Below are 23,135 nucleotides of genomic sequence, written 5' to 3'. Positions count from 1 at the left end.
CAACTGCAGGATTTCACTCCAAAATAGCAGTTTATGAGTCCCACATGACATTGCAAAATACTTTATTGTGTCCTGCAGCTCCACCCTTCTATAATATTTGCCCTAACCACTTTAAATTGTGCAGTTTAAATTCCTTTTATTATAAAAAGCAAAGTAAAGTCTCTATTAAAAATCCATTTTTTGCTGTTTAGATAACTAACAAATACTACGATGTGTGTTATAGCATGTGCTGTATTGTTCTAGCATCAAAGTCAAGGCTAAGAGATCTTTAGCCACCTCAGAAAATGTCATAATTATTGATCAAAACTTGTTAGAATCATTTTCCACTATGGGCACTGCAGTAGATAATAATGTACATATTGTCAGGGTCACCCATGTCTCTCGGAGCTTTGGTGGAACCAATTTAAGAGCTGCTGTGGAAAATGAGATCATAAAGGTTAACAGAGTAAAGGTTATAAGAATCAGTTGAAAGGATTTTTAGAGATTCAAGTCTGTACTGTTTTTGCAGGATTTCCTGAAGGTTTACAAAGAGAACGTAATGACGTGCATGCTTCTGAAAAGAGTTTGCACATCAGTATTCCAGAAATGAAGAGTTCAACCAGAGACACCTCCTTAGAATACATTAGTTGTTGGTTCACCCATAGGGAAAAATATCTGAACCATTTCATCTGGGTGCCATGGCAACGGGAGGTGTAAGAAAGTATAGATTCAGTTCAAAGAATCAGGTTGTCATGCAACATCTTAAACAAACTCAACTCTGGCATGGATCCTCAGATATATCCCCACAAGTTAAACCGAGCTTTTAATGTCCTTGCACTGTAAGTGTTGTTTTATCATGATGAAACAAGGAAACAGAAAAAAAGCAGGTGAGAACAGACTGGAAGCATTTGAATGAACTGCTTCTCAAAATGACTTTAGCACATGTGCTAAGGAGGTTGTTCACATTACATAAACCTATACAATTGCCAAGTGCTTGAATGACTACTTTCACAGGTTGCTCCAGGGAGCATGGGAAGTTCTAGAGCCTCTCTCTGAAGACTGAACAGAATCTGAGTATCCACAGGCGCCGGCTTCCTCTGGGCTGCCCGCTCTGCCCCAGGCCCCATCCTCACTTCCCATACAGCAGCAGTAATATGGGCTATGGATTTTTATTATACGGCTTTGAATGACACAAGGCTTCTGAAACATCATGGTCCCAGATTGTGTACAATAGATGGCATTCAGAAGGCTAATATGAAAGTGTGTAATACTTTTAAAAGCTGAAGTATGTTTTCTGCCTTCCAGTTTGAAGGAATACATTGATACATTCGATTGATACTCAGATTTATTTCTTGTACTCTGAGGGATTTTTTTAATCTCATTTGCTCTATTGTCCTTGATGGTTGGCTCCCACCTTTATCCCATCACTCTATTACCACTATAACCCTTTAGCTAATTTACATCACTATCCCAGCTCTTTGTGCTCTTTCCGTCTCTCCCTATTCACCTCTATACATACTGTAAGGGACCGGGGCATAGGCAGTCTGGTCTATCGGTCACAGCTTGGCTGAGGACTGCACATCAGGAATAGTAGTCATTGAGTAGGTGTGGAAGCTATTGCAAGAGCCTGGTTCAGTAAGCAAGAGTTGGGGCCAGGATCAGACCTTGGAGGTCAGAGGTAGTACCAGGTGAGAGTCAGGGTCAGAATCAGGCTGGGATTGGAGACCAGAGAACAGGGACTAGGCAGTCTGGAATCACAGCAGGCCATAGTCTTTGTGGTTTCCCAGACAACTTTCTTGGGAAACCCCCTAGGTTAAATAGGGTGCTTGGTCAATCAGAGGGCCACAGGGTACAGGCAGTCCTCGACTCTACGACATTTGAGTTATGATGAACAGCACTTACGCCGTTTATAATGGACACCGTTTCAACTTTACAACACTGATTTTGACTTTACCATGCTTGAGCTGATGCAACACCACACCAGTGAACAAGTTCACATGTGCATCGATGTTCTGTGCCTCCCATCTCCCTGACTCAAGGTGCTCAGTATCTGTTCTGATGCCATTTTTACATGGTGATTCTTTATGCTTCCAAACTTTTTCTAAAAAGTTAGTGTTTCTTTGCCCATAATAATGGCAGAAAAGTGAAAATTTGGTGCTGTTTCTTCTTCTAAGAAACGTAGAAACGTAGAACAATTACTATGGAAACAAAAATGGAAATAATTAAGAGGTCCGAGAAAGTGAGACACCAACTGAAATTGGTAAAGCTTTGGATTTCCCCCGAATGACTATTGTGAAAGACAAGGTACAAATTCCCCCGAATGACTATTGTGAAAGACAAGGTACAAATTCCCCCGAATGACTATTGTGAAAGACAAGGTACAAATTCAGGAACATGTTAAGGGCTCAGCTTCTATGCAAGCAACTGTGATAACTAAGCAGCGTGTTGGACTTATTGCCCAGGTTGAGAAACTATTCATTGTTTGGCCGGAGGATCAAAATCAACGCCGTGCTCCTGTGAGTTTTTATGATGATCTAAAGAAACAACAGGGGGAGAGTTCTAATGCTAAGCCTTTTTAATGCAAGTGGGAGATGGGGTGGCGGTGCCCCCTATCAGGCTTTATGGAAATATGCTTATGAATATATATGACGTAACTGAAATATGTTACGTACTACATATGCCATGTAACATATCTATGTAAAGGTTATGATCTACTGAATCTATTAATCCTAATTGTATGCATGTATCATTTTTGTATTCAAAGTTATGAATATTGGCCATGTACTGGCTTGATTTCTAAATAACCTTAGTAGAGCATTTGGTCAGTTCCTGGAGAAAGGAATTCGCAAAGTTAAGTGCCCAGTCAAGAAGCACTTAAGGAACAATGCATTTTGGAATGCTCCAATCCACATAAGAAGTCTTCCTGGAGACATTAAAGATACCATGTGGGCAATGGCTTCTGCCTGAAAAAAACTGTGGGTCATGCATGGACATGTGACTTGCCCAGGTGACTCCAGAACTCCATCTTGGAGCTGGACTTTGTATAGGAGTGAGGAGGGGGTCTCCACCCACAAGAGAAAGTCTATTTAAGCCCATGGGAGACCATTCCATTTTGTCTTCAGCTGGCTAAATACAGAGCCTCTGCACCCGCAAAGATACCTGAAAGAAACTGGAACAAAGGATCAGAGGGGTAGCCGTGTTAGTCTGGTTCTGTAAAAGCAGCAAAGAATCCTGTGGCACCTTATAGACTAACAGACGTTTTGCAGCATGAGCTTTCGTGGGTGAATACCCACTTCTTCGGATCTTCTTGCATCCGAAGAAGTGGGTATTCACCCACGAAAGCTCATGCTGCAAAACGTCTGTTAGTCTATAAGGTGCCACAGGATTCTTTGCTGCTTTTATGGAACAAAGGACTGTCTCTAGAGGGGGTGTGAGTGATTGCTGGACCCAGACTAGCAGGAGACTAGTCTGTAAAAGGAAGCTTACTGGAACTGGTGATGTGTTATGTGTATTCAATTTTCTTAGACATAGACTTGCATGTTTTATTTTATTTTACTTGGTAATTCACTTTGTTCTGTCTGTCACTACTTGGAACCACTTAAATTCTACTTTCTGTATTTAATAAAATCACTTTTTACTTATTAATTAACCCAGAGTAGTATGTATTAATACTTGGGGGCGGGAGGGGGAGGGGAAACAGCTGTGCATATCTCTCTATCAGTGTTATAGGCCTTGGCTACACTTGCAAATTTGCAGCGCTGCAGCAGGGTGTGAAAACACACCCTCTCCAGCGCTGCAAATTGTGGCACTGCAAAGCGCCAGTGTGGTCAAAGCCCCAGCGCTGGGAGCGCGGCTCCCAGCGCTGTACGTTATTCCCCACAGGGAGGTGGAGTACGGACAGCGCTGGGAGAGCTCTCTCCCAGCGCTGGCGCTTTGACTACACTTAGCGCTTCAAAGCGCTGCTGCGGCAGCGATGCTGCGGCAGCGCTTTGAAATGCAAGTGTAGCCAAAGCCATAGAGGGAGAACAATTTATGAGTTTACCTGGTATAAGCTTTATACAGGGTAACATGGATTTATTTGAGGTTTGGACCCCATTGGGAGTTGGGCATCAGAGTGTTAAAGACAAGAACACTTCTGTAAATTGCTTTTAGTTAAGCCTACAGCTGTTAGGGGACATGGTTCAGACCCTGGGTCTGGGTTTGCAGCAGGTTAGCGGGTCTGGCTCAAACCAGGCAGGGCACTGAAGTCCTAAGCTGCCAGGGCAGGAAAACAGGGGCAGAAGTAGTCTTGGCACATCAGTTGGCAGCCCCAAGGGGGTTTCTGTGATCCAACCCGTCACAGATGGTTTGTGCGTTTTAAAGCCAGGGCCAATTTGCATAACATCAAGGTCTCAGGTGAAGCTACCAGTGCTGATGAGGAGGTAGCTCATGTTTTTCCTGAGACATTGGCTGAAATCATTGAAGAGGATTGGTATTGTGCTCAGCAAGTTTTTAATGTTGAGGAAACTGGGCTCTTTTGGAAAAAATGCCATCGAGAACCTACATTGCCAAAGAGGAGAAATCCATGCCAGGGAACAAAGCTGCTAAAGATAGGCTCACTCTCTTGCTCAGTGCAAATACTGCAGGTGACTTCAAACTTAAACCTTGGTTTTTGTACTTTCTGAAAACCCCAGGGCTTTCAAGGAATATTCCAAGGTATTTATCCCAGTGATATGGAAATCCAATCGTAAGGCATGTGTCAATAGAAACATTTTCGAGGATTGGTTCAATCATCATTTTGTGCCAAGTGTCAGGAATTATTGCAACAAAAGCAGTCTTGCATTTAAAGCATTGTTAATCCTCGACAATGCTCCTGGTCATACAATCATACTTGATGACATGCATCCTGACATCACCCCAACACCACCTCACTGTTGCAACCCATGGACCAAGGGGTAATTGCATCCTTCAAGGCCTACTATCTTAGAAGCACATTTGCCGAGGCCATCATGGCAACAGAGAAGGAAGGTTGATCAACTCTGAAGGAATTCTGGGAGGGCTTCAACATTTACAATGCAGCTAAGAACATTGGTAAGGCATGTAATGAAGTCAAGCAATCAAATTTGAATGGTGTTTGGAGAAAATTATGTCCTGATTTTGTGTCTGACTTCCAAGGCTTTACGGACACTGTTGAGGAGATGACCAACACTGTTGTTGAAATGGGAAAAGATCTCAACTTAGATGTTGCACCAGAGGATGTTGATGAGTTGCTGGCATCACTGTCTGAAGAATTAGTGAATGAGGACCTCATTGATTTGGAACAGCAAAAAGTGGCAGAGGAAGAAGAAGATGCAGCCACTGTTGAAGAGACTCCTCCTCGTAAAGTCTTGACAACAAAAGTGTTGGCTGAGGTATTTGGAAGTTGCCATGTCCCTGTTTGAGGAACATGATCCCAACATTGACCACAGTGCATCTGTGAATAGGAGCATATCCAACATGTACAGCTGCTACAGAGAAATTTAAAAGGAAAAGAGGAGAACATCCTTGGACACTTTCTTTAAGTCCTTCTAAATCACCTCAAAAACCCCTGAAGACCCCCGCCCAATTAGACCTACCCATAAGCTCAGAAGACAGTGTCCCATCTCCTTCTTCATTCCTTCAGTAGGTTTCTTAATCTACAAATCAAATTAAAAGATCAGCAATGCCCAGGAACCAATTGTATCGTAAGTCTGAGGACTGCCTGTACTATATTTCTTTATGTGTTTTTAGCTTATTATGTGATATTTTTATGTCAACATGATTGCTATTTACAATATAAATACATTACTATATTACTATATATTACTATATTACTTGTGTATAATTGATTGAGTACACAAATCTGGGTTATTTTGGTGAAAATAGTATATTGGGCCTTGGTTCAGGAACCAATCACCCAGTTATAATATTGGTTCCTATGGGAAAATCAGTTCCAAGTTACAACGTTTCGACTTAAGAAGTGATTTTCAGGAACCAATTGTGTCATAAGTCCGAGGACTGCCTGTACTGTCACTCTGGCTATCTTAGGTGATACTTCCTGCAGCACCCACTCACTGGCTGTGGTTCTGCATGGCTCCCGGTGGCAGTGTGGGAATGTCAGCTGTCCCAGATTCTGCAGGCCCTTACTCTCTCTCTCTCTCTCTCTCTCTCTCTTCCTTTCCCCATTCCCATCACTTAGGCCTGGTCCATATTTGAAAAGCTGTGTTGTTGTAACAACATTGATTTAAAAAATCAATATAATTACACAGGTGCAAACATACAAGCACTTAAAACTGATTTAAGCCTCACTTACAAAACTGGGTTAGCTGGCACTTAAACTGGTGTAAGGTTATCTACATTAGGGGGTTGCATGAGCAAAGTTAAATCAGTTTCAAAACCATTACACTGAACCAGCCCAGACTTTCTAATATAGAACCTCCACGGAACTTGGAGAGAGGAACACATATTGCAGGAAGGAAGAATTTGGAAGAGGCACCAGGAAGCCAGTGTACATGACCTGGCTTAGAATGTTAGCTGCATTTGCAGCACCTCTGTAAATAGTTCTCATAGATTTTAAGGCCAAGGGACCATCAGTCCTTTTAATAAAGTGTCAATTTAATTTTATAAGCATGGCCTCTTTTCATATTATTACCCAGTAGATGAAGCAGAGACCAGGCCTTAATCTGACATTCCATGCCTACCATTCCCTATTTTCCATTCCAAATTACTCTGATTTATAGCTTTCCAAAATTGGTAGATATGTTTTTTTTTTCTTTGGAAGAAGATGCATTTTGGTGGTGAAAACTAGCAAAAAAACTATGGATTAAAAAGGGGGGAAATTGATGGATACCTTTTACATGGAAAACTTTTCTGTCATGTCACTCTGACTTTCTCCCAGACTTTTCTTTAAAAACTAAAACTCCTTTCATGTTCTGTACTTTTGTAACATTCTGGCTAGTCAAATTACCAATGAAAACTAAAAAACAAACGAACAAACATAAAACAACCACTCTTCACTTCAGCCATGCAAAATCATGGCAATCAACTTCATTTTTCATGGTTCTTTAAGATTCACATGAATCTCATGGCCATTTCTTCCAATAAATGAATGTATTAGCTAGTCACCTTTGGAGACCTGGGAATAAATCCTACCTGAGATCACAAGTGAAAATGAGTTTGCTGGACATTTGTCCATATCACATTATTTTAATAAACTGGCAATCTCTCCCTAAGAGAGACCCAAGTATTCTATAGGCCAGCACAGTAGTGCATAGGCAGAGGTATATGAATAGGCTAAAGGAACACTTGCCTAGTCTTTGCTTTGTCCTAGGTGTTACTACAGGGGTGTCCTACCCTTGTGAAAGACAGAACCTTTATACTGTGCAATATACACTCAATAACATTAGCTGATTAATTATAAATCATTCACATTGTAAGAGAATGTTATATTAGTCATTTCTCTTGTTTTAACATTAAAATGAAATAAACCTTAAGGATTGATTCTAGGGTTGACATACTCCAGGATTGCTACTGGATTTAGCAACAGGGCAAGGGCATGCTGAGCAGTTGATGGTTGTCATATAATCTAAACAAAGACCACAAGGCAAAACAGAAGAAGAACAAAATAGCCAGGCACTTCAGGGTCAATGCAATAAATCTTTCCCCTGAAATTAGGTTACTGACTTTTTAACTGTTTGACACATATTTATTCCAATTAATTCCAATTAGGAAAAACAAATGTAAATGAATATTGAAACATTGTTAAAGTAACCAGGCACTGAATCTGTGATCATTAGACATGATTTTCATTTGAGGTGATTAGTGGAACTTGTAGACAGTAAATTATCTCTTCAAAACAATCAGTTACATTGGGTAGGCTTCATGGTGTGCCAGTCCTTAAATAAATTAATATGCTATTAAAATTTCTAATGAATCTTGACGTGCCCATGTTATTTTTGTTAAGATCAATTAATAATGCATAAGAATTGGAGATTCTGTTGCTCAAACATTAAAATCCCTTCCTCTCACTTGTGGTCTAGATAGATACACAGGCTGAAAGTTTCAGAAACGTGTGCATGGATTTTCCAGTGGTCTTCTCCCTATATCCTTTATGTGCTCCCTATGTTCTGCAGGCTCATCCATCCTTAACATCCTGGAACAGAATCCTGGTTATCTGTCCCTTCCAGCCACATAAATCTGGGTCACATTTCGGTGTTACGACAACACAACTGTTTCCTGGTAAATTAGCAATGCTCTATAATGAAAATAATTTTAATAGCTCATAAAATGTATAAGGAAACATTATGTATACTGTTCCTTGTAAAAAGGTCATAATGATATGTTACAATTGTAGGCTTGGTGCTTGACTGGTGTAAAATTGTGTACCTTAGCTGACCTCACTCTGACACTACGCTTCAGTGGACTGAACTGACGTCAATGGTGCTACATCAGTTTACACCATCTGAAGATCAGGACATAATTACCTAATTAGAAACAATTTTTTTCTACCACCAAGAACAGGGGCAGGCAAACTTTTTGGCTTGAGGGCTACATCGGGTTTCTGAAATTTTATGGAGGGCCAGTTAGGGGAGGCTGTGCCTTCCAAACAGCCAGGCGTGGCCCGACCCCTGCCCCCATCAACCCCCCACTGCTTCTCGCCCCCCTGACAGACCCCCCGTAACCCCTGCCCCATCCACCCCTCCCTGTTCCCTGACTGTCCCTGGACCCCATGCCCCTGACTGCCCCCTGCTGCCCCATCCAACCCCTCCTCTCATTCCCAATTGCCCCCCTGGACCCCCTGCCCCATCCAACCACTCCTTGTCCCTGACAGCCCCCAGAACCCCTGCCCCTGACTGCCCTCTGCTGCCCCATCCAATCCCCACTCTCCTTCCTGACTGCCCCCGCAAGCCACCTGCCCACATTCAACCCCCCTTTTCCCCATCCTCTGACTGCCCCAACCCCTATCCACACCCCCGCCCCCACCACCACCCCAAACTCCCCTGCCCTCTATCCAACCCCCATCTTCCCTGCCCCCTTACCGCACTGCCTGGAGCACCGGTGGCTGGCAGTGCTACAGCCATGCACCACACAGCAGCAGGATAGGCATCCGTGCCACCTGGCTTGAGCCAGACATGCCACCGCGCAGCACAGAGCACTGCAGCACAGAGCATTGTGCCGGCAGCACAGTGAGATGAGGCTGCAAGGGAGGGGGAGGAGCAGGGGAGGGGGCAGGGGCTAGCCTCCCAGGCCAGGAGCTCAGGGGCCGGTCAGGAGGGTCCTGCAGGCCGGACGTGGCCCGTGGGCCGTAGTTTGCCCACCTCTGACCTAGAATGATGATGGGCATAAAATGTAAGGTGTATTGTGTAACATGCATAGTCACTATACACTTGCCTATTGCAAAGCCTTTGCCCCAATCACTGAGCACTTGATGGACCACACTTTATAAGAGTGTCAAAATTGTATAAGGATGTATGATAGTATTTGAGAAAGTATGTGATTGTTACCGAAATGTCGGGTCCGCCTAGCTGAGAGCCAATGACAGCCAGACAGGGATAAGGAAAGGTTGCTTTATTCTGCAGAAGAAAGGAGAGTTCTGTACCTAGGTACAAAAAACCCTACTCCATACAAAAACCAGGAATCTTTTATACACCCTCACACACAGGCTTCAGTCGTGTTGGCATTTGATTGGTGGTTAGCAAACCCTGCACTTCTGCAATCTGATCAGCAAAAACCGGCTCAGGACCAGCTTCAACTGCCGCAAGAGCAATAAGGGAAGATAGTTCAAAAGTTCAGGCTACTGTGTCTGTGAGGTGTCCAATTTCCCTTAATAGTTGCCAGCTATTATAAGCTGCCTAACTAGCTGTTAGGGGGAAACTCTACTGACTGTCACATGATCATGTCATTACAGGCTGAATTAGAATGCACACAGAGAAGGAGAAGAGCAAAGGGTGCATATGCAAACTTAACTCCAGCAATTCCAGGCCTTATAGTGCTTAACAGTGAAAACTTAAGGTTCTCTAAATGTACGGATGTTTTTAATGGAATTTCCCTATGTTTTTAAAAGAAATAAATAAACAATGTAATTTGAAACTATTTCCAGTTGTTAGTGCTTGAAAACAGAACATCCATATGTTTGCACATACACAGAAAGGATCCACTTTCTGAAAAGCAGGTCCCTGGTTTGGTTGTAGTTGTTGTTGTGGTTGGTTGCTTAAAGTCTGTGAATTTACTGTTGCTCTTCCTCAGGAGTATCTTGAAAAACATAGCCTAAGACAGCAATTGGTATGCTGCGTTTGATGCAGTGTGTATGGACTACTAATGCTAGAATGAATGTTTGGAGACTTATGTAGATTTTAATTTTTGTCAAAGGGTACATAGTTCAAGATATAACAGGCATGGAAGGAAATGCCTGCAGAGAATAGTGAGGAAAGCACTGAACAAGTCCAAGAAAAGTCATGACTGAAACCCTTAGGGTTCTTACAAAGCCTTTTCCTCATTCTATTTAAAAGGAAAATAGTAATTTTGTTGAAAGAAGGGATGCTTATTAATCCACTGACAAATACTTGTTCTTGCCTGAAGTGCTATAAGGCCTTGGAACTTCTCTGAAAAAAATTCTGTTCTGTTCCTATATTATTCTTAGAAACACAGGCATATTAGATTTGCCATCCTGGATCATAGCATTAATCCAGCAAGTCTGCCTTTGGCACTGCCTAAAACCTCCTCTTCAGAGCAAGACAAAAGAACAAAACAAACAAAAATAAGCCATCCATCCAAGTATAAAATGTCATGAAGGTAGGTAGAGTGGGGGTTAGGTTATGAATTCCTTCCTGATCCCTACAGTCAGTAAGCATACGCCTTACACCATGAGATTTAATTAGCACTATCAATATTGGTTGTCTAATCAGCCCTATTTAAAAATCAACGAGTGGTTTGGTTAAATGTTGATTTAATAATTATTTATTTTCATTCAGGGAATGAGGAAGAGCTAGTTATGGAAGACACTTTGCTGGCTCCATAAGAATATGGACACTAAACTACTCCCTTCCCTCTTGAGAAGATTTGCTTAAATAGTATGAGAGGCTCTGCTTTCACTGCCCTACCACCTCCCATCTGAAGGGCTCTACCTCTCCTGTTCCTCTCTTCTGCATTGCTCCACCCACTTTCAATAAGTTCACTGTGCAGCTCTAGGTCTCCTTGAGGACATGGCAGCTTTCATGCAGACCTTGGAGGGTACATTTTCACAATAATGAGAGGAAAGCTACCCATGGAATGTTTGGTGCTTTTTGCCTTAAACCTGTCTTTTTTTGCAAGTTGTATATTAGTGCATCCTAAAAAGAGATGAGAAAAGGAAAAGCTATTTGTAGTCTTAAATGTGTGGATTATACTTTGCCTAGAACAGCTACAGAAAGTTGCTATCAGACGATAGCACAGTGGCAGCATATCTGACCAATCTGATGGGGCCAGATGAAAGTAGATGACCACCAATCTGATCACACAAATACAGACATTTATCAGAACGAAAAAAAATCAGCCTGACTACTCAGCACTTTCGCAGGTCAGACAATCTGACAACTGATGCTGCCCTATCTAGGTGTCAAATTCTGTAGAATAGTGGTTCCCAAACTTGTTCCACTGCTTGTGAAGGGAAAGCCCCTGGCGGGCTGGGCTGGTTTGTGTACCTGCCGCGTCTGCAGGTTCGGCCAATCACAACTCCCAGTGGCCGCGGTTCGCTGCTCCAGGCCATTAGGAGCTGCTGGAAGCGGCAGATACACAAACCGGTCTGGCCCGCCAGGGGCTTTCCCTGCACAAGTGGCGGAACAAGTTTGGGAATCACTGTTGTAGAAGAAAGCATTCCAGGGATTTTCTTCCAGCTGTATGACCAGTGAAGGGGCCCCACAGCTGGGTCTCTTCAACAGCTCTCACAGTCACAAAGCCCAAATCTTTGTTCTACACTGCCATATAAAAAGGCAGCAGAGTGTGAGGCTTTTTCAGATCCTTGATGTTTTCCCCCTTCTCAGTAATGGAGAAGGTAGTAGCAAAGGTAATGAATGTCAAGCCAGGCATGTGTCTCCCCTGGCTGGTGCAATGAGATGATAAAGATTCCTTCCTGGGCTGTTACACAGAGTAACAGTTGTAATTTTTTCTTATTTCTGGTCTGAACCTTTCTGAGTCCATTCTGTGAAGGACTACAGTGCTGGTAGTGTATCTTTTTTTAATTCTTCTCTCGATATTTATCTGATTCTAATAGCTGTTTCTTTTATCTATTTTTTGCTATCTTTTATCTATTCATTGTACAGTCAAGTATGTTTTATTTCCATTGAGCGATAAGCCATTGTGATAGTGGTAAATGCTGGGTTTAGCAGGTTCCTAGCTATGCATGTATAAAAGGCTACCTTCATTTCTCATTTAAATATTTGTTTTCCTCTGGGGACTGGTTTAGCAGATTCAGTGTTCTTTTCTGTGACCCATTAATGCAAGTACATTTTATAGCTGGAAAGTGGCTGACCTTTGCTGCTGCCTGCTGTATTTGGATTTATCCTTTACAGAAAGCCTAATTATTTTTACCAATATATTCAGCATTATAATCTCTCCTGTAAACTGTATCTTAGTAACAGGAATGATTGGGCATTGAGTTGGGATTTTTTTGAAAATGTTGGTTTACCTCTGTATTTCTACCAAGAGAAGATTTGGGGGTGAGGTAACAAATGGCTTAAATGTGCCCCCTGAAAGTGGGACAAATTTGGAAATTAAAACATAAGCAACTGTTTATTATTATTTCATTTTAGAATAAGTTAAATCTATTGATCAGTCAAAGTAAAGTGACAGTGATACAACATCTTCCATTGTTGTGTGTAGTGCTGTTGTAGCTGTGTTGGTCTCAGGATATTAGAGAGACAAGGTTGGTAAGGTACTATCTTTTACAGAAGTTGGTCCAATAAAAGATATTACCTCACCCACTTTGTCTCAGTAATACAACAGTCGGTTTGTATACTTTTTCCTGTTGGAAATATACTCCCTGATCCTGCAAAGCACTTGAGCATATCAGTGGGATGACTCACATATTTAAACTTAAGTATGTACTTAAGTTCTTTGCGGCCTTACTGCTCATGTTTTAACAAATACGTGAGCTCAATCAAGCAGCAATATTGAATGGAAAAAAAGAAACTGATACCATAAAATTATTAGAAAGGCTCTGTAACTTAAGAGCCTACCTTGCCTCATGCTGCATTATAGTATGTTAAAAAATTTTTTACTTACCCTAAGAAACTGACTAAATTAAAACATTCAGAAGACTGCTCGCTACAAATATCTATGTCATGAGTACTTGTGTTGCAATTTATCTATTTGCTTGCCTGGGGAGAATCTCTGTTTCTATAAGAAGAGGGAAAATGTGTGCACACAGTATTATGGGCACGGCATTCAGGTGGGAAAGGGCACACTACAGAAGTTGAGTACTGCACTTCAAACCCAAGTGATTCGATACATCCCACATTTATAACTGATGTTAGCAGAAAATGCTAATCAGAAAACAGCTTAATTTATTGCTGGCAGAATTCTATTCTAATTGAAATATCTCATCTTAGTACAATAATTAAAATGTTGGCATACAGAATGATTAATATGACCTTAAAAATAAATTGCTTGACCTATATAATGGTGGCAATTCTTTAAAATTCTGTCAGTCATAACTTCTCCACCGAGTTACAGTGGAGTTACAGTGGATGCTGGATGCTGAAGCTAAAATCCTTAGGGTTAAATCACAGCTGATTCCACATGAATATGCAAGGATGGCAATTCCAGGTGCTAAAGTCCTTCCCCTGAACAATAGGAGGCCCCCTTTTAAAGCACAAAAGGGAAAGACCTCTTTTGGAAAGGAGTCTGGTAATTTATTCAGAGAACAAACAAAAAGCTTTTAAAGCTATTTAGGCACCTAACTTCCATTGATTTCAAAGCCTTTCACAGAGGCTCTTGGTTCCTTTAGGCTTTTAATACAAACTTCAAAATGCAAAAAATGTGCAAACATGAATTCACAGCAATCCCTCAGGAAATGGAGGGCCACTTTTTCTGCTAGCAACAACAGCAGCAGCCACTGCCGCCTTGCAAGGGGAATGCCCTCTCTATACATCTGCTTTAAAATAGTAGGTGCAGATCTCTTACTGCCATCTTTTCAGCTCCTGAAGACAGTACCCTGGGTCCAAGCCTCCATCTTCTTTGCACTAGGGAATCTGAGATGTCAGGGTTTGACCACAAGGGCCCCTTTCTGGGAATCTGAGATGTCTGAACACATTTATGAGGTGCAACATGCATGGATCACCCACATTTATAGTCCTTGCACTTCATGCTCATGTCACTGGCCATGAAGGTTAGGGCCCCACAACTCCCTCAGCAGTATCCCACAGAGATAGCTGAAGGAGTGGGGAATGCACCCAGTGTGTTTTAATGAGTGGCTGAGCTCAAGCCTAAAGAGGAATTTTGGCCTGAACCAGCAAGAATTCCTCCAGGGGTTCTACTGTACTGCTGCCCCTCCAGCTCTCCCCGCAATGTGCACCATGGCTTAAAGCCAGTGTCTGGCCCTTAACAAGAGTTTAACAAGTCTGCCAGCATGAAATATTACATGATCTTACAGTACAGCAATCTCCATGCTTGCAGAGAGATATCTCTGCATTCATAAAACACATTTAAATATCTGAGGATCAGAAACAAACAGTTTAACAGAGCTTGTGTTTCTCAAGCCATAAACTGAATTGTGGTTGTGAGGGTCTGAACCCCTCTTGCAAAAAGAGACTCATACAAGAGACATGGAACTGAGCCTAAGCTAAAGGAAAGTGCCTTTTATGTATTCTGCTATTGAGTGTTTCAAATTGATAGGCAAAACTAAGTATCTGCAGCATTCACACCATGCACATTAATGCAGCTGCCTGAGTGCTGGCAAACCACTTTTGTCATTGTCATTAATTTCCAGAAAGGGCAGAATGCCATCTAGCTGCTAGGGGTGGCCTCTCATGACTGAATTTCACTGAAAGATAATCAAAGAGGGGTGTCGTTCAGCAGCATAAATCTTAGTGTCAGAGAGGATCTCTGTTTATTTTTAGCAAGCATCAAAGGAGAGAAGGCTAGGGCATCCAGATGATCCTTTTGCAAAGTAATGTTTTTTAAAAGCCTGGTGAGTGATGAGATGACACTAGATAACTGCGCTTTTCATATGTACCAGACAGAGAGATCGTAGGGTCTGAAATTCCTCTCTACCAATCTCCCTAGAGCTTAAACAGTTATCTGGACAGTGGCATTAATCAAATGCGTCCCAATGTGTTATCTAAGATAGTATAAGATTGACTATTACAGGGCAATCGGCACATAGTAGTTGATGGCAAGTTGGTTTTCTTAACTCCAGTTATATTGTCTTTTTTTAAAGGGGAACTGCACAAGAGATAAAAACGAGAAAAAATGAAAGAAGTTCTTACATATGGAATATGCTTAGAGTAATCTCTTTTATCACCATCAGACTGGAAAACTCATTTGTAATTTTTTTTCTTGGTAGCTTATTTTAATTCAGCAGTGATGAGGGCATACTAAGAAAAATTATTCTCTTGCAAGCCCAGTGCAAGTCTGCTAAGCACTTGACATTTTCTTGCTCCATCCTTTTATCATAAATATTGCTACAAACAGCAACTTTGCACCAAATTCTCTCACAATCAATGTCACAATAAAGAGCACTGCATAATAATTTCAACCATTTCATAATGTTTTTCATGCCAGTCAGGGATGATACAATATTATCTAGAGAGAAAAAAAAGTGTTTCTCTATTTAATCACAAAAGAAAATCGTGTTTAAAAAAGTGTGTTTGGCAGAACATAGCTATATTTTGTATTTGTCATTTTAAATTTAATTTTAAACTTAAAGAAAAATATTTTAGGCACCATTCCATTTATATGTGATAGGAGATAGCAACTGTGCCAGGGAATCTACTCTGATTAGCACTAAAAGGAAGTAAGAGCAGAATTGTAAAGGTATTTAGGTGTTGTGCCACTCTGTTGCAAGGCCTGTGGCCCAGATCCTCAAAGGAGTTCAAATCAATGGGAAGTTAGGTGCCTAGATATCTTTGAGGATCTTGGCCTAAGTGATTGAAGTGATTTTCAAAAGTGACCTTGTCAACTGTTGGGAATGGGCCACATCCACCCTCACTGAATTGGCCTTGTTAGCACTGACCCCCCCACACTTGGTAAGATAATTCCCATCTTTTCATGTGCTGTATATTTATACCTACCTACTGTATTTTCTACGCCATGCATCTGATGAAGTGGGTTCTAGCCCATGAAAGCTTATGCCCAAATAAATTTGTTAGTCTCTAAGGTGCCACAAGGACTCCTTGTTGTTTAAGCAGTCAAAGTCACTCCTTTTCCTCTAATTCATCCACAGTCCCTAACGGGGCAGATGGACTCATACTTCAGTGGCACGCTGTTTGCCATTCTGAACAGTTCCAATGGGTGTATGGCCTCTCGCGTACTCCATGATGCAGGGCTCTGTTCTGTTATTCTTTTCTTCAGCATGTGTGACTGGTTAACTAGTGAGGTGGATTAAGCTGACCAGTGCTGACCAGTTAGTGTGCTGACCAGGTCCAGACCATTCAGTTTCTCCGCTTGCAAATGCTTGGCCAAGACAGAAGTTGTGACGCTGATTTCAGATAAGATATAGATTGTGCTAGTGGGAAGGAGAAAAAGGTGTGATGGAGCTGGTGTCTGCCCCGTTTATAGAATTATCGTGCCTACAACTTGTCAGAGGCTTCCAAATTCAGGACCCCCCTCCCCACCAAAAGGGCCTGGATTCTCAGCTCGTGGAAGTGGGCAGAAGTGTCTTTCTCAATCTGTCTTTGTTCATGAGGTCATGACCATTCCTCTCACAAGAGGAGTTCTCCATATTGTTATATGCTTTTGACTCTCCAGTTTACATTACTGCAATGTGAGCTACTTGAAGCATTAGCTTGTGCAAAATGAGGATGTCCGCTTATTTAGGTGTGCAAGACATGAAGCACATCATATTAGTTTTCTGAAGGCTGTACACTTACAGGTATAATTGAGTGTGTTAACTTTGATCTCTAAAACCATATGGCCCAGGTTGACACAGGTACTAAGCATGAGGATACTGAGCATCATGATGCCTAACTTTTAGACGCCTGGAAAAAGTCTGGGATTTACAAAGCCTGAGTTTGGTGCCTAGGCTCCCTATACAATGAATGGGGAGAGACAGGCACCTCAGAAAGGGATTCACAAAAGGCAGCATGCTAGGAAGCTCCCCACCTAAGCTAACCAATGGGAAATACCAAAGTGAGGGGTGTGTCCTAAGTTCCATCCTCTCAGGGAAGTTCAGCACCTACATCTGGGCTGCAGGGAGGCACCTTCTTCTGCTTGGGTTTCTCTGCTGCAATCCCTCTATTTGCGATAGGCACCTATGATGTTTTTGCAAGAAGCTTCAGTGGGATGGGAGGAAAGGAGACAGCTTCAACAGGAGAAACTGAGGGGACCCCCACCATCATACTATTCTATTGCCCAGTTGTTAAGGCATTCATATTAGAGGCAGAAGAGCTCTGTTCAAATCCCTAGTCCCTTTGAGTGGAGGAGGGACTTAAACCAGGCATCTTCCATTTCCCAGGTGAGTGCCCTAACTACTGCACTAAAAGGCTATGAAGGATTGATACTCTGTCTCTTCCTCCACCCCCTCCCTGCAGGTCTTTCAATATGGCTTTGAAAGCATCCAAGGAAAATGTTTAATTGCCTTACATTTAGTTAATCTAGAACTAATAAAATATCAAAATTCTGAATGCAAAACCAAATTTTCATTGCAAATCCTTTTCTTTGGATAATTAATGTTATTGTATTCTGACATGCAGGGCTTTAGTTTACAGTGTAAATGCATGTGCTGGAAGGTCCTTTTTGAAACTATTGCAAGGCTGAAAAGATTCATATTCAAATTGCCACCTTTGTTTAATTATGCAGAGGATCAACATGTCTGTGCACTTTCAATCATAATTAAACATTATTAATTATATTATTAATTATCTACATAATTTCATCAATGTGCATTTTACCTCTTAATTTCTCTTTCCCTGTGCTACTATGTTCAACTTTGGAACTATTATTCAAATCTCTCCACTGGCTCCCCCTTTCCCACGAAAAGAAGAAGAGACTACAATTAAAAGTACTTCAAAAATCTAATTAATACCTTTCTCTGAGTCTCCCAGTTCCTCTCTTTTTTAGCCATCTATCTCTCTTTTAGACCCTGATCTCACATGTGCGAAGCTTTAAGTAATGGTACTACTCACAAATTTGAAGTCCAGGGGTAGTTAGATAGTGCACTAAGTAGTAGACCATCTTTCCTCTGAAGCCAAGCATACATTTAAATTGACCTAGGCTGCTACCCTGTACCATGTTAACATATTTGTACAGCTAGGATAATTAAACAATAGGGGTGGAAGAGACAATCTCAAAGCAGTGCAGGAGCAAGCTTTTCTAGCACATTTCTCATTAATAAATAATAGAATTTATGCATGAGTCACCATCAAACCATTGTGAAAAACAAACTTTGCTTTATTAGTGCAGATGTTGCTACTATACAAGATGGTACATTGTGCTTCACTTTTTATTCTGCATACATACAAGACTGTTTTAATTATCAGGATCTGATATGTCACCGAAAGGCACAATACATTTGTAATGTGGGGGGGATTATTTTATTAAGCACTAAAAAAAACTAACATCCAGTATAACTGCTGAAAAATATAGTGTTATACTTAATACAATTTTATTGAAGTAACAATTATAAAATTAGATTGCAGATTTTATTTTCAGTGTCAAAAATTAAATGTTGTGTTACATAATATTTTTGTAAATATGAAATATGGCACAAACAAGAAATAACTTCAACTGTCCATGCTTTTTTAAATGTCTTTGATGTTATACTCAAGCATTCTTGTTAGACCTTAACTAATAAGTAGCGGATTAGAGTTGTAGAGCTCAGAAAAATGCATCTATTCAAAAAGATTTCTTTTTACTGTGGTATTGGAACAGATATGGAGACTGAAATGGAAAGGGGTGAGGAAGAATTTGAGGTGTGTAAAGCTCCTAGCATGGAGATCAGAGAGACCTGGATGATTCCAAAGAAAATGGGGGTATTGGAGAGGCCTAATTCAGTTGCGGAAGAGGTGGGTGGAGGAATTACCACTCTTGGTAATTACCTCTCTTGGTAATTAGCTCTCTTGAATCAGAGAACATATACTGCTATCTGCATCAAAAAAAGAACAGTCGCACCAACATCATGCAGAAAAAAAGATAGCAAGCTGGCAGCTGCTGGAGTAAAGGAAGAAGATATGGATGTTCTTAAGAGTATCCACTGAGAGCCTTATTGAGGTCACAACTAGGGAATTGTAAGGACAAAGATGGGTTCAACAATGCAAAATAGCTCAGCTGAATACGTCACTGCATAATAAGCAAGAAATGTATGAGAATGTATAATGTTGCATACATTCATGCTTGAAAAGTTCACATAGATGACAGCAGAAAAGTACTTGCAGTACAACAAGCATAAACAGATTTCTTTGTTGCTAAATTTATCATGTATTTGCTGTGATTTAATAAAACAGATAGGAAACCAAGCTGAATGGCCATCTCATGGCTTTTCAGCTGTAATATAAATAGCCCATATGGGTTATCCGGGAGTTATTTGACCGGACTTGTCACAATACACAGGATCTAGCTATGTTATTGTCAACCTACAGATGGCGTGCATGGCATAACATTTAGAAAAATGTACAATGATGAATCTGCAATGAATCATCCAAAATAGGGAATATGGGGAATATGACACCATACTTACCAGGAAAAAATGTATGGACGCCATGGATAAATCTGTGAAACCTTGAGCTTCATTGCATGAGTTTCATAAAAAAGGCAAATAAAACACTAGGTTATAATAGGCAGAGGGCTAAACTCTAAATCAAAACATATATTACCATGACAGGCAGCTCGAAAAAACAGCATCACAACTTTAATATTAGCTAAATACAGTTTTTGAGTGTTAACGTCAGCAAAAATCATATTGTGTTAAGGACTCACTAATACCATCAAACACCCCCTAATGAAGTGGCTCTCACACTTTTTGTGCTGGTGACCCCTTTCACACAGCAAGTCTCTGAGTGCGACCCCCCGCCTTATAAATTAAAAACACATTTTAAACGCTAAATTTATAACCCTATTGTTTAAAATGAATCTGCCTTTTCTCACCGCTTTTAAATTAAGACTAAAACATATTTTGATCAAATTACTGTTAGAAGCAGAAATAGTTACTGTTTAGTGCTGGGGGGGGGTGAGAAGAAACTTTTCACAGAAGACTTAGTGCCCCATTGCCACCCTTAATTCTGTGCTGCTGCTGCTGGGGGTGCTGTCTGCAGAGCTGGGTGCATGCATGGGCTTCAGCTGGCAGCCAGGCATGAGACTGATAGAGGGAGCCCAACCGCACAGGGACTGACAGCTCGCAACCCTAAGTTTGAGAACCCTTGCCTTAATGCAGGGGTCGGCAACCTTTGGCACGCGGCCCATCAGGGTAATCGACTGGCGGGCAACGAAACATTTTGTTTATGTTGACTGTCCACAGGCACGGCCCCCCGCAGTTCCCAGTGGCTGCAGTTCGCCGTTCCCAGCCAATGGGAGCTGGGGGAAGCGGCAGCCAGCACATCCCTGCACCTTCCCACAGCTCCCATTGGCCTGGAACCATGAACCAAGGCCATTGGGAGCTGTGGGAGGCCATGCCTGTGGACGGTCAATGTAAACAAAATGTCTTGTGACCCATCAGTGGATTACCCTGATGAGCCGCGTGCCGAAGGTTGCCAACGCCTGCCTTAATGCATTATGTTGTTGGATGGACGGGAATTCACTATGTTTCTGTGACAAGGTGAAAGTCTCATATTATTAGGCATCACATAATTTTAGTTTATATTGCTGATATGTTTTCCTGTTCATAATATCTGCCAATAATAATAATAATAATTTGCTTTGCTGCAGAATGAAAAGAAAATGTGAGTGAACAAGATACAGAGTAAACTCTGGTACTGAAATTAGCCCATAAGTGCTAAAGATTTGCCCAGGCCTTATTAAAAATACAGAGTATACACATTCAGCCTTGGATAAATCTGATTTACTTTGTATAGACTTCTCAGAAAACAGCAGACCTTGTAGGGGGGTTTCAAAGTAATAATTTCAAACATTTGAAGCAAGACTGTTTTTAAAAAAATACAGTTCTCTGCCATCAGTGAAACAGCTGGTTTGCACAGTAGCCACTGAGAGAGAGAGACCCTCATAGCACGGCCTGTGTTTGGAGTTTGGACATATGGATTGGGCAGAACTGGCCATTTGGTGTTTGGACCCTGTTTTGGGATGTTTGTTGTTATGGACCTTGTTGGCGAAGTAGGATGGATGCAGTTGACTGGGCCAAGTTGGACCTCTCCACATGATTAGTGGCTGCAAAAGGCTTCATACGAAACACTCCTTTTCCTGCTTTTCTGCCTTCCCGCTTGTCAGCAGCTCAGTATGCCCATCTGCCCTCCCAGAAACTGGGGAATGCAAATGACATCATCTGTTAGTCCTGTTAAATATGGGCAGCTGTTACTGTGTAGTCATCTATAAGTTGTATTGTACAGTCAGTCATCTATTTTTTGTTTTATAGCAGCACTGATTGCCTGTCATGAATGCGGCTACAAATCCTTTCTTTATCTGTCCGTTTCTGTGTCTGTTTGTCCATCTAGCTAGGTAGTTCTATGGTCCTCATCACGGTGGTATCTTTTTTGTATTTTTCCCTTCCTGCAATACTCTCATAACAGTAGATGATAGTTACCAGTGGGGGCAGGAGCGATGTGTGACAGTTGCAGCTGGAAGCTGTAGTTTCATACCTTCAAAGCTTGTGAACACAGCTGGAGTCAGAGGTCTTAAGAAATAGTACTCTCTGTAGAGTGACTACAGCATGACCATCTGCGAATATGGCAGGCACTCCTGCTTCATACAAACATTGCATGAGAAAGGATTATGCCACTCTTTCCTCCGGAATGGAGGGCCCAGGATTGGTTTTCCCTCCCCTCAAAATATTTGGCAATGGTGTATTTAAAAGATGGTTTACCCTATATAGTAGGATTTGGGATTCATTCCAGCAGATACTATACACCTATGATAGAGTCCTAGGAGCCCCAGTGGGATTGTAAAGGTTAGGTGTTGTAGTGGTTCAAGCAAAACAACCTACCAATACCGCTTGTTCCAATTATTGTAGGTAAAATTGCAGATTTGTTATCCAAAAAGCATGTGTGTGTGTTTCAACGGTGTCATGCCATAGGCAAGCTTAGTTTTTCCTCTGATTCATGGTCACAGTAACAAGACAGAAAGATGGATGAGCAACATAACTGAAGCCAGGGCTTCCAAAGGATATTCCCCCATGATAACTGGTTGGAGACTATGTGCAATGATTTTGTATGGTTGTTTACTGCTTGTTGAATGACATCAAGGATTTCATAGAAATGATGTTCAGTCTCTGGTGTTAGTGGATTCTTCTCTCCGGGGTCTCTGGAGAGATCAAAGAGTAACGGTGGGTTATGGTGTGTGACAAACCTTCCATAGCAATAGCACACATGGGAATTATAGCAACCATTGGAGCCTTCTGGATCAAAGTTTGGAGTGAAGAAAAAAGCTTTCCAAATAGATTCACCTGCAATTTAAAGAAACAACAGCTGATGACTAGAGTACCAAAACCCCTTGTGAAAATCAAGATCAAACCACATAAAATTAGTCATTAATCTCAACCTTTACATGTACAGCATTAGTGTACAGCAACCACAAAATACAGAAATAGCGCAAAAAAGTTTCTTGCAATGTTCCACACCTATTTGGAGCAATTTCAGTCACTTCATATTCTTTATTAAAATGAATCATAGACATCTTAAAACACCTCTCTGCTTATGCTCATGCCACCCGTCTGCACAAGAGTGCAACATAAATAGCCACAAGTCATTGCATTACCTTCAAATCTCTCATTACAATGCACTTCTGCCATGATGCCTACAAAATACTGACCATAGGCAGGCAGCTGACTACCATTTATTATGCTAATTATAATCATCTTATTGTTA

At 41.4% G+C, this 23,135-nt stretch overlaps 1 protein-coding gene across 8 annotated transcripts in view; it reads right to left on the bottom strand.

The window, feature by feature from the left end:
* Positions 1-21,759: 21,759 nt before the first annotated feature.
* Positions 21,760-23,135, bottom strand: part of STS (steroid sulfatase) — a 169,397-nt gene continuing 168,021 nt past the window's right edge. For 7 of the 8 annotated variants that reach the window (XM_039535365.1, XM_039535336.1, XM_039535328.1 and 4 more), the window contains one exon: positions 21,760-22,714. In XM_039535365.1, the coding sequence (XP_039391299.1) occupies positions 22,335-22,714 (380 nt within the window). In that variant the 3' untranslated portion in view covers positions 21,760-22,334. The remainder of the gene's footprint in view (positions 22,715-23,135) is intronic. The other variant, XR_005597721.1, reaches the window with a different exon arrangement.

This window comes from Mauremys reevesii, linkage group 1, assembly GCF_016161935.1.
Source record: "Mauremys reevesii isolate NIE-2019 linkage group 1, ASM1616193v1, whole genome shotgun sequence".
In the NCBI taxonomy this organism is placed as follows: domain Eukaryota; kingdom Metazoa; phylum Chordata; order Testudines; family Geoemydidae; genus Mauremys; species Mauremys reevesii.
This window is presented reverse-complemented; position numbering and strand designations above follow the sequence as displayed.